Here is a 19,807-nt window from a genome sequence, read left to right on the forward strand (position 1 = left end):
GACAGAGGTTCTATCATCTCTTTTTAAGGTGATCCTTATCGCTTCTTCCTTACTCCAGGTCCCTGTCATTTCGGTTGCTGTGATATCATTTCTCACATATAGAGCTACTCCTCCACCTTTACGACCCTCTCTATCCTTTCTAAATAGATTATAGCCTGGTATGTTTGCATCCCATTCATGGGAACCATTGAGCCGTGTCTCTGTGATTGCAACAACGTCTAAGTCTGCCTCCAACATCAGGGCTTGAAGGTCATGGAATTCCCTCCAAAATTTCATCAGATAGGAAGCTAATTATTTAATATTCCGCAAATACCTGAGGGGCCCTTTTACTAAGCTGCGTAAGCGTCTACATGCGCCCAACGCATGCCAAAATGGAGTTACCACCTGGCTACTGAGTGGCTGTTGTAGTAATTTTATTTTTGGTGCACATCTGATACGTCCAAAAAATAATTTTTATTTTCGGACGCGCATATCAGATGCACGCTAAGTGGCATTTGACATGTGTAGGTCATTACCACCTGGTTACCACGTGAGACTGTACTGCTAGGTCAATGGCTGGTGGTAAGGTCTCAGACCCAAAATGGACATGCGCCAATTTTGATTTTGCCGCACATTTTTCGGCAAAAATTTTTCAAAAGGCATTTTTTGCAGGTGCGCTGAAAAATGGATCTGCGCATGTCCAAAACACACGCCTACACTACCTTAGGCCATTTTTCAGCGCACTTGTGAAAATGGACGTGCGGCAAAATAAAAATTGGCACATCTATTTTGGTTCTGAGACCTTACCACCACCCATTCACTTAGCGGTAAGATCTCACGCGTTAACCAGGTGGCTGTTCTCAACGTCGTACTTCTGATTACCACCCAGTTAGTGCCGTGAATTCAAAAATAAAAAATATTTTCGGATGCACATAGCGGATGTGTGTAAAAATTGGAATTGCTGCCCAGGCCATGCGGTAGCCGGGCGGTACTTCCAGATTGACGTGTAATGTGCGTGCATAGGTGCCTATGCGGCTTAGTAAAAGGGCCCCCGAAATAAGGTGCATTAACAGATTTAGCGCGCGCTAAATGCTAAGAAGCCCATAGGTATAAAGGAAGTACCGCTGGGCTACCGCAGCAGCCCGGCGGTAGTTCCCACCCCCAGTCAATCTGGGCCGGTCCGGAGGGACTAAAGGAAAGCAAATTAGCAGGTAAGATCTCATTTCTCCTTAGTGCGCTAAAAATTCTAGTGCACCTTATTAAACAGGGCCCTAAATCTGTTAGCATACCTTAGTAGAAGGAGTCCTTAGTGTTCAGTGTGTCACATGCATGAACACTATCAGGTGTGTTACAACAGAAGTAAGGTTGAGAACCATTGCTGTATAGAATGGGCTCCAAATAGATGCCTAAATAAAAGTGCCCATTTCTAGAATTGCTCTTCATATGCAGAGCCGATGCAAAATTCTGTTTCAAACAAATTTAACAGATGCATACAAAATGTTATCTTCCTGACACTTTTTATTTATTTATTCATTCATTCATTCATTCAGGGACCCTTTTACAAAGGCGCACCAAAAACTGGCCTGCGATAGTGTGGGTGCGTGTATTAGATGCGCTGGACCATTTCTCTACCGTGTCTGGAAAAAAGGGGTTTTGGGGGGGGGGGGGGGGGGCCAGGAAATGGACTTGCGGCAAAATGAAAACCAGCGCACATCTATTTATGGCCTGAGCCCTTGCTGATTTCTTACACTTTAAGTTCATGCTGATCTCCTTCCAATCTGCTCTTTTACATGCCAAACAGGATTATTATATCCAACTGACCAACTCTCTTGGCTCTAATCCTCGACTTCTCTTCACCACATTGAACTCTCTCCTCAAGGTGCCCCCTCCCCCAACTCCCCCTTCATTATCTCCTCAGACCCTTGCTGAATTCTTTCACAACAAGGTTCAAAAGATAAACCTTGCTTTCTCTACCTCACCACCTCTCCCTCCACTATCCGTTCCCCTCTCTCTCCTTCCCCTCATTCCCTTTCCTCCTTTCCTGAAGTTACTATTGAGGAAACTACACTTCTCCTTTCTTCCTCAAAATGTACCACCTGTTCCTCTGATCCCATTCCCACCCACCTTCTTAATGCCATCTCTCCTGCTCTTATTCCTTTTATCTGTCACATTCTCAACCTCTCACTTTCCACTGCGACTGTCCCTGCTGCCTTTAAACATGCTGTGGTCACACCTCTCCTTAAGAAGCCTTCACTCAACCCTACTTGTCCCTCTAATTACCGACCCATCTCCCTCCTTCCTTTTCTCTCCAAATTACTTGAGCGTGCTGTTCACCACCGCTGCCTTGATTTTCTCTCCTCACATGCTATTCTTGACCCACTACAATCTGGCTTTCGCCCTCTCCACTCAACCGAAACTGCGCTTACTAAAGTCTCCAATGACCTATTACTGGCTAAATCCAGAGGCCAATATTCCATCCTCATTCTTCTTGATCTTTCCGCTGCTTTTGACACTGTCGATCACAGCATACTTCTCGATACCCTGTCCTCACTTGGATTCCAGGGCTCTGTCCTTTCCTGGTTCTCTTCCTACCTCTCCCTCCGCACCTTTAGTGTTCACTCTGGTGGATCCTCTTCTACTTCTATCCCTCTGCCTGTCGGCGTACCTCAGGGTTCTGTTCTTGGTCCCCTCCTCTTTTCTATCTACACTTCTTCCCTTGGTTCATTAATCTCATCCCATGGCTTTTCCTACCATCTCTATGCTGATGACTCCCAAATCTACCTTTCTACCCCTGACATCTCACCTTGCATCCAAACCAAAGTTTCAGCGTGCTTGTCTGACATTGCTGTCTGGATATCTCAACGCCACCTGAAATTAAATATGACCAAAATCGAGCTTCTCATTTCCCCCCCCCCCCCCCCCCCCCAAACCCACCTCCCCGCTCCCCCCCGTTTTCTATTTCTGTTGATGGCTCTCTCATTCTCCCTGTCTCCTCAGCTCGAAACCTTGGGGTCATCTTTGACTCTTCTCTCTCCTTCTCTGCTCATATCCAGCAGATTACCAAGACCTGTCGTTTCTTTCTTTACAACATCTGTAAAATCCGCCCCTTTCTTTCCGAGCACTCTACCAAAACCCTCATCCACACCCTTGTCACCTCTCGTTTAGACTACTGCAATCTGCTTCTTGCTGGCCTCCCACTTAGTCACCTCTCCCCTCTCTAGTCGGTTCAAAACTCTGCTGCCCGTCTCGTCTTCCGCCAGGGTCGCTTTACTCATACTACCCCTCTCCTCAAGACCCTTCACTGGCTCCCTATCCGTTTTCGCATCCTGTTCAAACTTCTTCTACTAACCTATAAATGTACTCACTCTGCTGCTCCCCAGTATCTCTCCACACTCGTCCTTCCCTACACCCCTTCCCGTGCACTCCGCTCCATGGATAAATCCTTCTTATCTGTTCCCTTCTCCACTACTGCCAACTCCAGACTTCGCGCCTTCTGTCTCGCTGCACCCTACGCCTGGAATAAACTTCCTGAGCCCCTACGTCTTGCCCCATCCTTGGCCACCTTTAAATCTAGACTGAAAGCCCACCTGTTTAACATTGCTTTTGACTCATAACCACTTGTAACCACTCGCCTCCACCTACCCTGCTCTCTTCCTTCCCGTTCACATTAATTGATTTGATTTGCTTACTTTATTTTTTGTCTATTAGATTGTAAGCTCTTTGAGCAGGGACTGTCTTTATTCTATGTTTGTGCAGCGCTGCGTACGCCTTGTAGCGCTATAGAAATGCTAAATAGTAGTAGTAGTAGTAGAGCCCTCAATCCCACCCATTGACTTAGCGGTAAGGGCTCGCACGTTACCCACACAGTAACCGTCCAGCGCATGCCAACCGCCAATTACAGCTGGGAATATCCCCCTGGTAGAAAATTATTTTCTACCATGGGTTTTCGACGTGTGCCAAACTTGGAATTACCACTAGGTGCACATGCTAGCTAGGCGGTAATGCCGATTTTACACACGCTGCACGTGCGTAGGCCCTTATGTGCCTTTGTAAAAGGGCCCCTCAGACTTTCTATAGCACCTTTGCTAGCAAGCAGTTCAAAGTGGTGTACAATAATCATAAAACATATAATCAATGTAAGGAAAAGAACTACAATTAATGATATAGGAAAACGTAATACAGGCAAGCATACACCAGCTAAGAAAGACTAAATACATACCTAAATGATAGGGGGGAAGGAGGGGGGGAAACACTTAGGGGAATGATTATAGTTAATCTGGAGCAAACATCCGGGGGACCCAACCCTAAGGAACAGAAAAGGCTTGTTGAAAAAGTCAGGCTTTAACCAGATCAGATGAGAAGGGGTAAAGAGTTCCATAGAGCAGTTGCAGCAAAGTAGAAAGCTCGGTGTCTAGAGTGACATTTTTTTGACATGTTTCTTTTATAATCTAAATGGAAAATGAGTTTAATGTCTGCTTTATTAAATGTTTTTTTTTCTCTTTTGTGTAGAGTCACGTTGATGATTTTGAGTTGCTGTCATTCTGGCTTTCAAACATCTTCCATTTTCTTAATTGTTTGAAGCAGTACAGTGGGGAGGAGGTAAGCAGGAATTTTAATTTCTTCTCAGTTTAAAAAAAATGTTGAATTGAAATTTTAAATTGTAAGATGGTTGTGAAAGACTGGGTTGAGATGATATACCTACACCCTTACAGCTTTTGATAGTTTAACATGACTAATTATTTTTGCCCTGTCATACACCTTCCGCAAGAAAATATAGACCAGAGCTTCCCAACTGTGGGTTGGGACCCTAAGTGGGGTCACAAAATCCATATTTGGGGTCGTAAACTGTGGGGGCTCTTCATAGCTGGATCATTATTCTGCTCTTTTTTTGCAGGGTCACGGCCACAAAGATTGATAAACAGTGGCGTAAGCACTTTAAGTAGGTTTCCGTAGAGTGTATATACATCTGATAGCTGACAAATAGAGAACTTAAGATTCTTTCCATTAAGATTTCTTTTGTGCTGATTTTTGAATTCTTTTGCACATGATGATACATCTAATTGGTCAATATTTGGATTTAACTTACACCTTTTTCATTGGTACATGCAAGTCAAAACGCGCTAAATCCTGTATAGTAGGAAGTTCCCTGTCCCCAGAGGGTCTGCAGTCTAAGGGATAGGTTTACTAACATATTTTAATATATAATATCCATTAATTTGCATCATGCTATCAATGGGGCTGTACTAATTACATGCATAGCTCACATTAACATGCATCAATGTGTAAGAATATGGGCTAACGTATGGCTTAACATGTTAAATCTAGTTCTATGTTTGTAACTGAGGAAGTAAAAGGTGAAGTGCGAGCATCAGTGGGATTTAACTCGTGAAAAGTTTTTGGGTTTTTTTTTAAATTTACTTAGGGGCACTTTTACTAAAGTGCGGTAAGCCGGCAGTACCACCGGGCTACCACAGGAGCCTGGCAGTAGTGCCTGCCCCCACCACACGCCATTTCTGGCACACTGGAATTTTTTTGTGGGGTTAGTGCCGGGGGCTTACTCAGTGGTAATCAGCAGTGCTTGGTTACCACCAGGTTGGGTCAGGAGCCCTTACTGCCTCTTAAATAGGTGGCAGTATGGGCTCCTTTGAGAAATGACTGCGCGGCACAGGGTTAACTTACCATACAGCCATTTCCTTTTAAAAAAAAAAAGACATTTTACCCTCTGTGGTAAAAGGAGGCCTCGATGCACGTCAAACCTGTGCGCTGACACCACAGCAGGGGTTCTTTTACCGCAGCTTGGTAAAAGGAACCTTTAATTACTTGCAGTGTAAAATCCCTGCATAGTTTAAGATTTTTCTTTCAGTAAATTTCTAATACAGCAACATACACTAATAAGTTTGTTTATTAATAAATATTTTCCAAGAAAAGCAATTGCTCTTTTGGGTTAGTGTGCTATCTCTATGGCATTTTAGCACTCTGCCAAATGGAGGGACCTGGTCCAGGGTTGTGGAAGCAACATTCACCATCCCTGGCTGAGAAGGAGTTCCTGCCATTGTGCTATAACGTAAAGCCCATGATTGTAGGGTTCCTGAACGCATGGCCCCAGCTAAGGAAAGAGGAAGAAATCTCCTGGGTAGCTGTAAATACTAAAGGACTAAATTACAAGATGATACACGCCACCACCTTCTCTTACATGAGCACGCAGCTGTGGAATGCATTACCTACAGACCTGAAAGCTATTGATGAAATAACTAACTTCCGCAAATCTCTGAAGACACATCTCTTCCAAAAGGCCTACAAAGAGAACCCATAGCCTACAAAACTACCTCACCAATCCACACAGTTATTACAGTTCACCTCTACCCCACCTAACACCTTCCGTCTATCTTCCCTTACTTAATCTTCGAACATTAATAACTGTACTTGTTATCATGAAATGATTATGTCATAACCAAACTCTGTAAGCCACATTGAGCCTGCAAATAGGTGGGAAAATGTGGGATACAAATGCAATAAGTAAATAAATAAATAAAGGATCTTAGCACTGGTACCCACTCCCAGCTCCAGCTGAATTGAAAATCCAACTTCAGGATTCCCCATAAAAATGATAAATGATTACTTTTCATGGGGAACCTAAAACAGCCATCAAAATGTAGGTCAAATAAAATAAGATCAAAATAAATAAATTGATACATAAATAGACATTTATGGAAAAAGGTCTGTAACTCGGTGCCTCAAAGCCACACACTGAGCGCAAATTTTATAACAGTATTATGGCACCCAACTTGTGTTATAGAATACTAGTGTAAGTTGACATCAACATTCCTACGTTTTAGGCATGCTCATTGCCAGGTCTGTGGCTGTAGTAAGTTGGTGCACCTAAGTGTGCCGTGCAGTGTACACAACTTAGATGGTGCTTAGATGGCAACTCTTGGTGTGAAAACTAAGGATGGTGCTGGGCTGGCTTGGTCTATGTCTCACATATGGCAATCCAGTTTAAGATGGGCCAGAGAGAGCTTTGACAGAGACTCCAGTAATTTGTAATGTGACAACAGTGCTGGGCAGACTTTTACGGTCTGTGTCCCTGAATGACATGACAGATTCAGATAGGCTGGAATGGGCTTTCACGGCAACTCCAGTAGTTGAAACATAAGGACAAAGCCGGGCAGACATCTATGGTCTATGTCCCAGAAGCAACAAAGAAAGACCATGATCAAGTAATTTATTTATTTGTTACATTTGTATCCCACATTTCCCCACCTATTTGTAGGCTCAGTGTGGCTTACATAGTACCGGAGAGGCCTTTGCAGGGTCCGGTGTGAAATACAGGGTGATGTTGTGGTAAGATCAAGTTCATGTGGCACAGCCACATTAGGGAATCGGAGAATGGAAGATATGTGTTATGTCCATTACGTGCTTTAGTTTGGTTGTGTTGCAGAGATTAGGCATTTACGTTGGATTGGTAGGGTATGCCTTTTTAAACAGGTTGGTTTTTAGAATATAATCTCACATTCATTGTTGATTTTAATCTTGAATTGATAGTGAATGTGACTGTTGGGCAGACTGGATGGATATCTGCTGTCACTTACTATGTATAAGGTTCATGCATAAGTAGGAGACACATCCATGTCTTGCCCATGCTCCACCCTCGTGTATGCCCCCATTGCTGTTGCGCAGTATGACACTTAACACCCTCCTTTATAGAATTGCGCTTAGTGCATGTGTACATAAGTGCCAATTAAAGCACCACTTACACATGCAAGGTGCACGTAACTGCACGTGGCCAGTTTTGCTAGGATTGAGTCTGCTCATGCGAGCAGATTATATTGAACACTTCCACCATTATTGATGCTTTAATTTAGTATTTGAGCTCATTTGCAGTCTTTTTCTTGATTCTCATAACTGCCTGTTCCCTTTCAGGAATTCATGAAGCATAACACTCCCCAGCAGAACAAGAATTGCTTAAAGAATTTTGACCTGTCAGAATACAGACAGGTTCTCAGTGACTTGGCCATACGTATCTATCATCAGTTCATTACTGTTATGGAAAACAACATTCAGCCACTGATAGGTAAGACTGAAAGGGCACAACTTCCCGAAATGTTGCTGAAAGATCCATATAAAGAAATGGCAACAGAATGGAAGATCACCTTTAATAAATCAGGCTGATAGACCTGGTTTTACCTGGCCAGTTTTTGTTGGATGCAGTCTGTGTAGCCACACAGCACAAGGGGGTGCTGCCATATTGGCATGGCCCCCACGCCTTTCCTTGTCATGTGAGAGAGTTGCGTGGGAAGAAGAGAGAGATGCTGGGCAGGACAAGAGAGAGAGCACAAGCAAAACGGTTTGTCATACGAAAGATACTGCAAATAGCAGAGTGGGGAGCACTAGCTGAAGCTACCACTGCCAAAAGAAAGGGGGATGCATCAGTTTCAATTTTTGCAGAGAGCACTAGTTAACTGGCACACAGCCAACTCTGTGAGGGGAAGCTTAGTGAATCAGCTATTTAATGTTATATTATCAGCTCAAGACTACCACTAGGGGCGTCGTTTTGGAAATCATACTGAGAGGCCAGGAGCAACTGGGGACCACTTCTGCCCTAGGACCACTGGACAGGGCCAATGGTGGATGGGGTTTCTGCTTAGGGGGTGGGAGTGTGATCGCTGGGGGAATGGGTGGCACCATGGCCCCTTTAAGCTCCAGGCTAGTAGCATCGGTCCACAGCTTTGAGGCTCAGTGCTTCTGGCATGTTGAAATATCCCCAGCTTTTGACTGTGGTTACTTACAGTCAGTTTATGGCCATACTGTGACTTGTGGTGTGCACTCAGTGTTCACTACAAGTTGTTTTATGGTTTTTCATAGCAATGAGCTGCATTGTATGTTTTCCATATTATGTAACTTGAAGTGACTTAAATATCACTGCATTAGTGCAAGTCAACCTGTGTTACGGGGCTAATAGCACGGGTTATCGCCCTAACACAGCTTGATAACTTCCCCCCTAATGCTGTTGCCAGAGATCTTCTACATAAAGTTATGCCACTTATCGTATGATATGTCATTAGCTGATCTGCCTCTTAAACCCAAATGCAAGCAATAACTGTGCATAAGCAGTTCCTTGGTCCTATGTCTTGACTGCCCTTCAAATCTTCTTAAGTGTTTGCTGTACTTCTTACTAAAATGAGTTCATCCCACAGAATTCTGTCCTACATGCATTAAGCATTCTAGTCTGCTATAGATTTTTTTTATGTCTGTCAAAAAATACATTTCCCATTTCCTCCCCTCAAATTTTTCTTTCCCCTCTCCCTTCAGTACCTGGCATGCTTGAGTACGAAAGTCTCCAGGGTATCTCTGGTGTGAAGCCTACCGGATTCCGCAAACGTTCTTCCAGCATTGATGACACGGATTCGTACACTATCACTTCCATCCTGCAGCAGCTCAGCTATTTTTACAGCACAATGTGTCAGCATGGCATGGACCCTGAGCTCGTCAAACAGGCAGTGAAACAGCTCTTCTTTTTGATTGGAGCAGTCACTCTGAATAGCCTCTTCCTCCGTAAAGACATGTGTTCTTGTAGAAAAGGAATGCAGATAAGGTAGGGTCATTGAAACAGCTGTAAGAGAGTGCTGGGTTTTTTTTTTCCAGAATCACGGTTTTTTTGGGGGGGGGGGGGGGGGGGGTTGTTCTATTTAGTAGGGCACCAGTACATCTTGAATTATATCCTTCAGTGACTTAGGATATAATAGTGTGCCTTGGTATATGAACTGGCCTTGTGGAAGGTATTTTTATAATAAAACATTCATGTTTAAAGTATCTTGAAGGAAGGAAGATTTTTTGGAACCAGTCATTTTTCTCCAAGTTGGGAGTTTTTTGCACTGCTTCTTTTTTTTTTCCTCCAAGGAACCAATGATGTGAAGTGACTCCCAATATGATAGAGGGTGATAAATATATTGCAAATTCCCCTATTGTGAGATTTGAGGTTTCAGTTATTTAGGGGCCCTTTTACTAACCCGCATAGGTGCCTACGCGCACCCAACATGCGCCAATTTGGAACTACCACCTGGCTACTGCATGGCTCAGGCGGTAATTTCATTTTGTATGTGCGTCCAGTAGGTGCGCTGGAAATTTTCTGGCGCACAGCACTAACCGGACAGTAATCGGCATTGTATGCGAGCTGACGATTACCTCCCAGTTAACGCATGAGACCTTACCGCTAAATCAACGAGTGGTGGTAAGGTCTCAGGCCCTAAATGGACGCGCGCCAATTTTCATTTTGCCGCACATCCATTTTCAGCCAAAAATAAAAGGTGCGCTGAAAAATGAACTTGTGCGCGTCCAATACACACATCTACACCAGTGCAGACCACTTTTCGGCACACCTCAGTAAAAGGACCCCTTAATATGTTATGTACAAAAACACTGTATGTGGAATAGTTTTATTACTGAGCAAACTATAGTATTTTTGGTATATGATATTTTTATAAGCCATTTTCACATATAAATTGGTCTCTTATAAAATGTCACTCCTAAAAGTGTACATCAGTGCATTTTTGTACAAGCAGTGTGCTCAGGGGAGGAGATAGGATGGAACATGTGTGGAGTCACAATTTACATGTATTTTTAAAATAAAACATGCATGTAAAGGCCCGTAGGCACCTGTGTGTCTTTATAAAATACTATCACAAATAGGCATCTTTTTACCCTATGAATCTAGGCACAGTGTTATAAAATTACAATCCCTTTGGAGCTAATTTTATACACAACTTGAGTGTAGAGCAATGTTTTATATGCTCAAATAGGTGCCCATTATAGAATAGTGCTTACCGCCAGATTCTATATATCATGCCTAATATTCTGTGCCAGAATCCAAGTATATTCTATAACAATGTACATAACTTAATTGGCTCAACAAGCCAACAGCCCTTAACAAGCAATAATGAGCACTAATTGACAATTAGAATTTACTTGCATAACTCGCTTAGCATATTCTGTAACGCAGAGCATCTAAATACTAATGTGTGGAGCCCAAAAGGGGAAGTGGTTATGGGCAGGAAATGGGCATTTCATGGACGTTCTAAAATTTACGCATGCTGTTATAGAATATGCCCCTCTGCACCTAAATCTATGTGCTGGTATTTATGCTACATTTCCCTTGGTGTAAATGGATGCACGTAGTTCTAAATCTAGGCACCACTTATAGAATATGCTTAGGCAGAAATTTATTCCATGCGGATTTTTCAAGGACCATATATAGCCCTTAGCGCTGATTCCTGCACTCAACTCTGGGCGCCAAACTTGGTGTAAATTCCAGCACCCCAGTTGGGCCTGGTAGACCCTCTATAACACTGCATGCAACTTTTTGGAATGCCTCTGACCTGCCCATACTCCTTTCCATGGCCATGCCCCCTTATGGATTGCACACTATGGGATTTAGGTGCCAGCATTATAGTGCACAGCCAGATGCACACACAAGTCCTATTTGGTCAATTAATGGTAAGAAAAATGAAAAAATAAAAATCAAGCTCCACAAGGAGACTGTCTTTTGGGGAACAGAATTTGAAACTGCATGGAATTTTCCTCTAGAGAATGTGGACACGTAGGAAGAAATTGTTGTCTTTTTAATGAATTTTCCATTGTAGTAGAGTGCACACTGTCACTGTTCTTGTTTCGTTAAGAGTGTATTGGCATTATTTACAAAGATTGCAAAAAATGCTCATGTCCTTGCACTCAACTTCTGCCCACTGGCAGGTGTAATATCAGTTATTTGGAAGAATGGCTGAAAGACAAAAACTTGCAGGGCAGCACTGCCAAGGAAACGCTGGAACCACTCTCGCAGGCTGCCTGGCTGCTTCAGGTGAAAAAGGTCACAGACGAGGATGCCAAAGAAATATGTGAGCGTTGTGCTAGCATTTCTACTGTGCAGGTAAGGCAGCAACTACGTGATATCTCATGGGATACAATTCACCTGAAATCTGCACTTAGTATCCTAAATCAAATTTCTGAAATGTTTTTCTGTTTTCATTTACCAAAGTTAAAAACAAACAAAAAACGATGGTTGATGACCTGTGTATGTTATGAAAGCTATATAAACACTGTCTCACATGGTCCCTTATTCTGGATGTCACAGTACGATATTCGTTTCATTATAATACGCATGATAGTCCTTTCCTCCCTTCCCTCGCCCATTTATTGATTTTTGGACATATAGGGCCCAGGGGCATAGCCAGACTTCGGCGGGAGGGGGGTCCAGAGCCTGAGGTGAGCGGGCACATTTTAGCCCCCCCCCCCGGCACCGCCGACCCCCCCCCAGCCATTATTGACCCTCCTGCATTATCGAACCCCCCCCCCCCGCCCCGCCGCCTCCGACCATTGCCTACCTTTGCTGGCAGGGGACCCCAATCCCCGCCAGCCGAGGAGGTCCTCTTCTTCCCGCGAAGGCTTCATTCTGTTTCTGATGGTAAAAGGCTGTTTTTTAAATTTTTTTTTAAAGAAATGGCCATGTGGCAAGTGAAGCACATGCCGCAACGGCCATTTCGGGGCAAGCTCTTACCACCACCCATTGAGGTGGCGGTTAGGGCTCCCTTGGGGCACTGCCCAATTACTGACAGGTAAACACTGGCGTTGCAAAAATGAAAATATTTTTGTAGCACCAGAAATGGGGTGTGCTGGGTGTGGGAACTACTGCCGGGCTGCTGTGGTAGCCCAGAGGTGCTTCCGGTTTAGCGAGTGGTAAGCCCACATTGGGCTTACTGCGGCTTAGTAAAAGACTCCCTAAATTTGTATGTGAGGCTACTCCTCTACTCACCATTAAAACATTCTAATGCTTGTTAATTTTTTATATAAAATATTCTAAGAATTTTTGAAAATGAGTCAAAACAACTTTCTGTTCATTTTCATAGAATTTCACTGTAAAAGAACCTTGAAAATAGCACCTATAAGTGTACATTTCCTTTCCTGACCTGAACACAAACTGATGTGAGCTGCCTCATAATGTGGTTAAAAGTAACCTGTGGACTGAGAGACAGTAATATTCAGACAGTTTTGACTAGTCTCAATCTCTTTGAAAATTGTTCGCCTCAGTACTGTCTGAAGTTACTAACCTATTAACTTCTCCCTTTCTCTTTTTTTCACAGATAGTAAAAATCCTAAATTCATACACCCCAATAGATGACTTTGAAAAGCGAGTAGCTCCATCATTCGTTCGCAAAGTTCAGGTAATCTCTTTCTGACTGTTAATTTCAGCCAGTCATGAAGACTGCACCCATATTAACCTCCCTGATATTTTGCCATTTTACAGCTCCTATCTGAAGACTGAGTGTATTATTGGGGAGGGGAGGAGAGTAAAATAAAACTGAAAAGAAAGAATAAAACTTTTGTATCAGATAAATGGTATTAGGACTAGACTAAAATATATGTTTAAATTTAGTATGTTTCAGTATTATTTAACTCCCAAGTTGAGATGTCAGTGGTTCTCTGCATCTTATCTCTAAAATTAATTTGTTGTTTTGACATATCAGCCTATAATCTAGGAGTTCCCTCTCAGGTAAGTGTCCTTTAAAAAACAACAACACAAAAACAATCCCCACTATTATAAAGATAGTTATTTAAAATTTACAGGTCAATATTCAATTTCCACAGTCAGCTTTATCTTCAGAGGTAAAAAAAAATATCTAGATATTAGGTACCATTGTCCATGTAGGAGTAGATTCAATAAATGGCGCACAAATTTGGGCACTGAAAAAGTACATCCTGAGTTCTATTCTATAAACAGCGACCGAGTTGGATGCTGTTTATAGAATAGTGTGTAGAGCTGGGATCTGCACCCAACGTTTGGCATACAATTTACACAAGCTGAAACCTGGTGTAAATCCATGCATGTAAATTTGGCGTGGATCCCCTGAATTCTATAATACTGTGTGCATCTTTAGTGAATGCCCCTGACCCGCCCATGCCCATTTTTCAGTTGTGCACTAAAAGATTTACGCTTGCATCTTTATAGAAGAGCACTTAGCAAGATGCATGTGTAAATCTAAATCGTTACCTATTAGTGCCGTTAATTAATAGTGCCCAGTTACTGGCACTAAATTGGCTGATTACTCAAATTGTTCGTGCAAATTGGGCGTATGCCCTATTTGCATGTGCAATTTTTGAGCACCATATGTAGAATCCAGGGGATAATAGCTAGTACTGAATGTCTGGAGAAGGTGGAGAAGTCAAAGGATAGTGGAAATATTCAGTCTGTTATCCAGATAACTTATCTGTCCTAAGATACCAAAGCTTAGCATGTGCTAAATACTGTACATCCTATTTTATACCGACGGGCTACATTACACTTAGCGTACGCTAATGTCTATTAGTTCTGCAGGATCTGAGGCAGGTGTTGTCCGACAAATTTGATTGATTTCTTTGACTGGGTGACCAAACAGATGGATGTGGGAGGGGCACTAGATGTAGTGTACTTGGATTTTAGCAAAGCCTTTGACACGGTTCTGCACAGGCGACATAAATAAACTGAAGGTCTTCGGTATGGGATCTAAAGTGACTGACTGGGTTAAAAACTGGTTAACTGAAAGGAGACTGAGGGTAGTGGTAAATGGAGCTTGCTCCAAGGAAAAAGAAGTTTTCAGTGGTGTACCGCAGAGATCAGTACTTCAGCCGGCTCTTCTTAACATCTTTGTGCATGATATTGCAGAAGGATTGTCTGGTAAAGTTTGTCTCTGCTTATGATACTAAACTCTGTAATAGGGTGGACACCCTGGAGAGTGTGGATAGCATGAGGGAAGGATCTAGCAAAGCTTGAAGAATGATCTCATAATTGGCAACTAAGATTTAGTGCTAAAAAAATGTAGGGTCATGCACTTGGGTTACAAAAATCCAAGGGAGCGGTACAATATAGGGAGTGAAGTGCTTCTGTGTACGAAAGAAGAGCGGGACTTGGGGGTGATAGTATCTGATGATCTAAAGGTGGCCAAACACGTAGAAAAGGCGATGGTCAAAGCCAGAAGGATGCTTGGGTGCATAAGGAGAGGGATGACCAGCAGGAAAAAAAGAGGTGATAGTGTTTCGTTGTATAAGGCTCTGGTGAGGCCTCATTTAGAATATTGTGTGCAATTCTGGAGACTGCACCTATGAAAGGATATAAACAGGATGGAGTCGGTCCAGAGGGCAGCTACAAAATAGGTCAGTGGTCTCTGTCATAAAACATATAGAGATAGGCTTATGAACCTCAACATGTACACACTGAAGAGAAGTGGGAGAGAAGGAATATGATAGAGATGTTTAAGTATCTTCGTGGCATTAATGTACAGGAGGTGAACCTTTTTCAAATGAAGGAAAACTCTGAAATGAGAGGACATAGGAAGAAGTAAAGAGGAAATAGGCTTCGGAGTAATCTAAGAAAATACTATTTCATGGAAAGGGTGGTACATACGTGAAATGGCCTCCCGGTGGAGGTTGTGGAGACTAGAAGTATGTCTGAATTTAATAAAGTGTGGGACAGGCACGTGGGATCTCTTAGGGAAAGAAGGAGTTAGTGGTTACTGAGGATGGGCAGACTGGATGGGCCATTTGGCCCTTATCTGCTGTCATGTTTCTATGTTTCTAGTACGTGCTAAGCTTTAGTAAAAAAGACCCCTAAATGTTTCCCACTATCTGGATAAGTTCCAAGACTGTTCTGGCTCTACCCTTCACATAGGGGCAGATCTCTAACTGGGCCTATTCTGTAAAGGGAAAGGGAAATGGGACTTGATATACCGCCTTTCTGTGGTATTTTGCAACTACATTCAAAGCGGTTTACATATATACAGGTACTTATTTTGTACCTGGGGCAATGGAGGGTTAAGTGACTTGCCCACAGTCACAAGGAATGTTAGCGCCTATTTTCCTTATGGAATACTATTATAACAATATTGTAGAAGCTACGCTTGCGAGTCCCACCTATGTGTATGCCTACCTGTTACATGTGTGCTTTGTAAGATAGGCATGTACTTACAGAAGAGCACTTAGGTGAAACTTTGACATATACACATGTATGTGTGCATACACGAGTATAAAGCCACTGGTTCCCAACCCTGGTCCTGGAGGCACCCCAGCCAGTCAGGGTTTCAGGATGCCCACAATGAATATTCACGTGAGAGAGTTGCATTCACTGCCTCCACTGCATGCAGATCTCTCTTGTGAATATTCATTGTGGATATCCTAAAAACCTGACTGGCTGAGGTGCTTCCAGGATCCACTGTTTGTGCATAATTTAGAGAGTTACCGTGCTAGTACAGAAGTGTTCTGTAAAGATATTCCCAGTCAGCTGTACTTATCAGGATAGCAGGTGCTGTTATACTACTACTAATCATTTCTATAGTGCTACTAGATGTACGCAGTGCTGTACACATTATATGCAGGTACTTTTTTCTGTCCCTAGAGGGCTCACAATCTTAAGTTTTTTTGTAACTGGGGCAATGGAGGGTTAAGTGAGCTGCAGTGGGAATCAAACCCAGGTTACCAGGATCAAAGCCTGCTGCACTAACCATTAGGGCCGCTCCTCCACTGTTATCCAGATAACTGCTTTTGAATATTAACCTATTGGGGATTTTTTTTTCCAGTACTGTATACAGATAATTGAAAGTGTAAAGAATCCAAATACAGCCAAGCTTTATTATCAGAAAACCTACTTTATGTCCTCCTAATGTTAACCGTGAATTATTAAGCAATATATATCCTATAGCTTTTATTCAAATTTGCCCCAGGATTCAACTTCCCTCCTTAATAGTATATTTTATTTTAATAACTTACAGAATTTATCAGGTTGTGTGAAATAACTTTGAGGTTTATGTAGGGTTTATCTATACAGAATATATATATATTTTTAATTTATTTTATTTAACCTTTACCTTTTAAAGAACCTCTTTACTAACTTCCTTACCAAAGTCAATAAGGAAATTAATCATGTACTGATAGAACAAGCTGTGCATTAATCATGGATATCAGCATGTCTATGGTATATTGCTTACTGCCCTCTGTTCCCAAGAAGTGCTGAAATTCCACTGCTGTATACACCCCAAAGTGCCTTATTGCAATCATAACATTGGTATTTTGTAAACAGGGCCAGCGTTAGACATGCTGGGGTGCAGGGCAGAAATTTGCAAGGGACCCCAAAGCCTGCCTGTAGGCTGTGCTGCCTTCAGTTTTGGTTAGGCTATGGGGGGCCCAGGGCACGTGCCCTGTTTGCACCCATCTAGCTCCGGCCCTGTACTGCTAGATTATTGAAGGGAATCTTGCAGGGATTCTTTACATAATAGCTGTTTACTAAACTGTGTTATAGGCATGTTTTTAACACACATTAACCATATATGCACGTTAATTGTGTTTGCACCTACAATATCTCTATAGGTGCCTATACGATTAGCGCGTGCACTAATTGTAGGCACGTTAAAAACGCTAACGCGCCTTAGTAAACAGGGACCTTAGAGCCAGAAGCATTCTGAATCTGTGCCTTTTACTCCAAAGGTTTTCATGATTGTTAATGGTTTTATTGCAGTCTAAATTAAGCAATCGAGAAGATGCACCCCAGCTGATGCTAGATAGCAAATACCTATTTCAAGTGACGTTTCCCTTCAGCCCTTCGCCACATGCCCTGGAAGGGATCCAAATCCCCAGCAGCCTGAAGCTTGGCTTCCTAACAAGACTGTAAGAGAGGAGCAGAAAATCGTGTTTCTCTTCATCCTGAAAGTACTCCAGGAAGATGAACCCCTTGGGCTCAGTTCATTCATAAAGAAAGCAATTTTAGAAAAAACAAAATGCCAAGGACACTAAAGACTCTTTTTGTATTCTCCTATTTGCAACACCTGTATCCATGTATATCTCATAGAAAGGATTTTGCTGTTCAGGTGCCAAAGATATCCACAGGAGAAAACAGGAAAAGAAGAAAAACACTGAGACCTTGAGACCATACTGCCGCCTGTAATTTACAGTTCATGGGTACTTTTACTGGTCATGCCTATCGGTGCAGGACATCCCAGACGTGCTGGAAGATCACACCTTTACAATAACATAAACTGCCTCTTCATCATTTTTGTTAGAATATGTTTTTTATTGGGTTTTGAAAAGTTTATACAATACAGGAACAAAAAAAAGAAAACTAAGAAAACGAATACCAGAACACCTCAAAAAGCAACACAGCAAAAGGCCAAGAAATTTCTCCCCAAAACATACAATCCTCATCGATATGGGGGGGGGGGGGGGGGGGGTAAGCTGCTAAATGAGAGGCAAAAACTTGAGTACCAGACTATCTTTGGTAAATGTAGAGCCGACATGCACAAAAATGCCCGTAATCTTATACATTCTCCAAGACTACACACCTCCCTCAACCAGCCCTTACAGGCAGCTTATCACTGGGGGAAAGGAATATATTTTTAATTGTAGCACTAATTTACAAAGCTTCCTGAACCAGATTACTGTGTCAGTGATAAACTTGACTTTTATTTTTTTCTAAACCGTGGAAGCACAAGACCTGCCATTTGGAAGAAAATCATTTATACTGACACCACAGTGCACATATATTTATATGCTTGGCAGTTTTTTTTAATAAAGCAATTTTATTTTGGAAGTAAAATTATCTTAAAGAGCAAAAGACATTGGAAGGTTATATTTGGCAATTGCTAACATTATTATATGATGAATGAATTAGGACTCTGTTTCTGTTTTCATTCTTTTGCATTTTGTATTGGGGAAAATGTGAAAACATAAACATAGGTAAGTAAAACTTACAGATGTAATTGAGGGCTAGAAAGGTTTTAAAAGAAATAAAATAAATGTCTATTGTTATATATAATAGTAGTAGGGAGGAGATAGTAAGGGTTTCTAATATGGCATGTTGCACATCCCTACCCGCTGCCTGGTACTCTCAGGAATGTTTCATACTGGAGTCGGTCTCAGGAGTGACAGTGGGCCAGGGTAAATATAAACTTGAAAAAAAAGTAAAGGATAATTGAGAAGCGTTTCTATTAGCCACACAAACCATGCCCCCACCCCCCAACCCCTCTGTGCCAAACCCACCCACACACCCCCATCCTGCTCTCCTAGGAAATAATTAAATTAGTGCTCAGAGCTGCCAAGGGTTCCCAATTTTTGAGAGGGAGATTTTAGTACATGCCCCCAGTCCCGCCCCACTTTGCATTGGCTCCACCCACTTTACATGGCTGTGCCCCCCTGGCACCCCTCATACCCGTGACCATTTCAGAAAATATTTTATTTAATAGCCTAATAACCTTTTCAATTAGCTTCAGAGGCCAAAACCTCCTGCCTCAGGTCAATATGGCATCTTCTCTTGACCTGAGGAAGAAAGTGTTGGTCTCTGAAAGCTAATCAAAAATGTTTTAAAATCAGTGAAAGTATCACCTTATTTTCTATTTTGTGTTTTATTTGCATTTATTAAACTTTATTAACACAGCTAACACATTACTTTATCCTAAATTAAAAATAAAATTATTTTCTTTACCTTTGTTGTCTGGCCATTTACTTTTTCTAATTGTGTTGCTACTACTACTACTATTTAGCATTTCTATAGGGTGCAGTGAGACAGAAGGTGTGAAGTCTGGAGTTGGCAGTAGTGGAGAAGGGAACAGATAAGAAGGATTTATCCATGGAGCGGAGTGCACGGGAAGGGGTGTAGGGAAGGACGAGTGTGGAGAGATACTGGGGAGCAGCAGAGTGAATACATTTATAGGTTAGTAGAAGAAGTTTGAACAGGATGCGAAAACGGATAGGGAGCCAGTGAAGGGTCTTGAGGAGAGGGGTAGTATGAGTAAAGCGACCCTGGCGGAAGATGAGACGGGCA

The 19,807-nt window shown here is 42.3% G+C and overlaps 1 protein-coding gene across 2 annotated transcripts in view; it reads left to right on the top strand.

The window, feature by feature from the left end:
• Nucleotides 1-19,266, top strand: part of MYO5C (myosin VC) — a 191,596-nt gene extending 172,330 nt beyond the window's left edge. For both annotated transcript variants that reach the window (XM_030189295.1, XM_030189302.1), the window contains 6 exons: nucleotides 4,489-4,578; nucleotides 7,900-8,050; nucleotides 9,289-9,571; nucleotides 11,725-11,899; nucleotides 13,110-13,190; nucleotides 17,510-19,266. In XM_030189295.1, the coding sequence (XP_030045155.1) occupies nucleotides 4,489-4,578; nucleotides 7,900-8,050; nucleotides 9,289-9,571; nucleotides 11,725-11,899; nucleotides 13,110-13,190; nucleotides 17,510-17,662 (933 nt within the window). In that variant the 3' untranslated portion in view covers nucleotides 17,663-19,266. The remainder of the gene's footprint in view (nucleotides 1-4,488; nucleotides 4,579-7,899; nucleotides 8,051-9,288; nucleotides 9,572-11,724; nucleotides 11,900-13,109; nucleotides 13,191-17,509) is intronic.
• The last annotated feature ends 541 nt before the right edge of the window (nucleotides 19,267-19,807 follow it).

This window comes from Microcaecilia unicolor, chromosome 1 (genome assembly GCF_901765095.1).
Source record: "Microcaecilia unicolor chromosome 1, aMicUni1.1, whole genome shotgun sequence".
In the NCBI taxonomy this organism is placed as follows: Eukaryota; Metazoa; Chordata; class Amphibia; order Gymnophiona; family Siphonopidae; genus Microcaecilia; species Microcaecilia unicolor.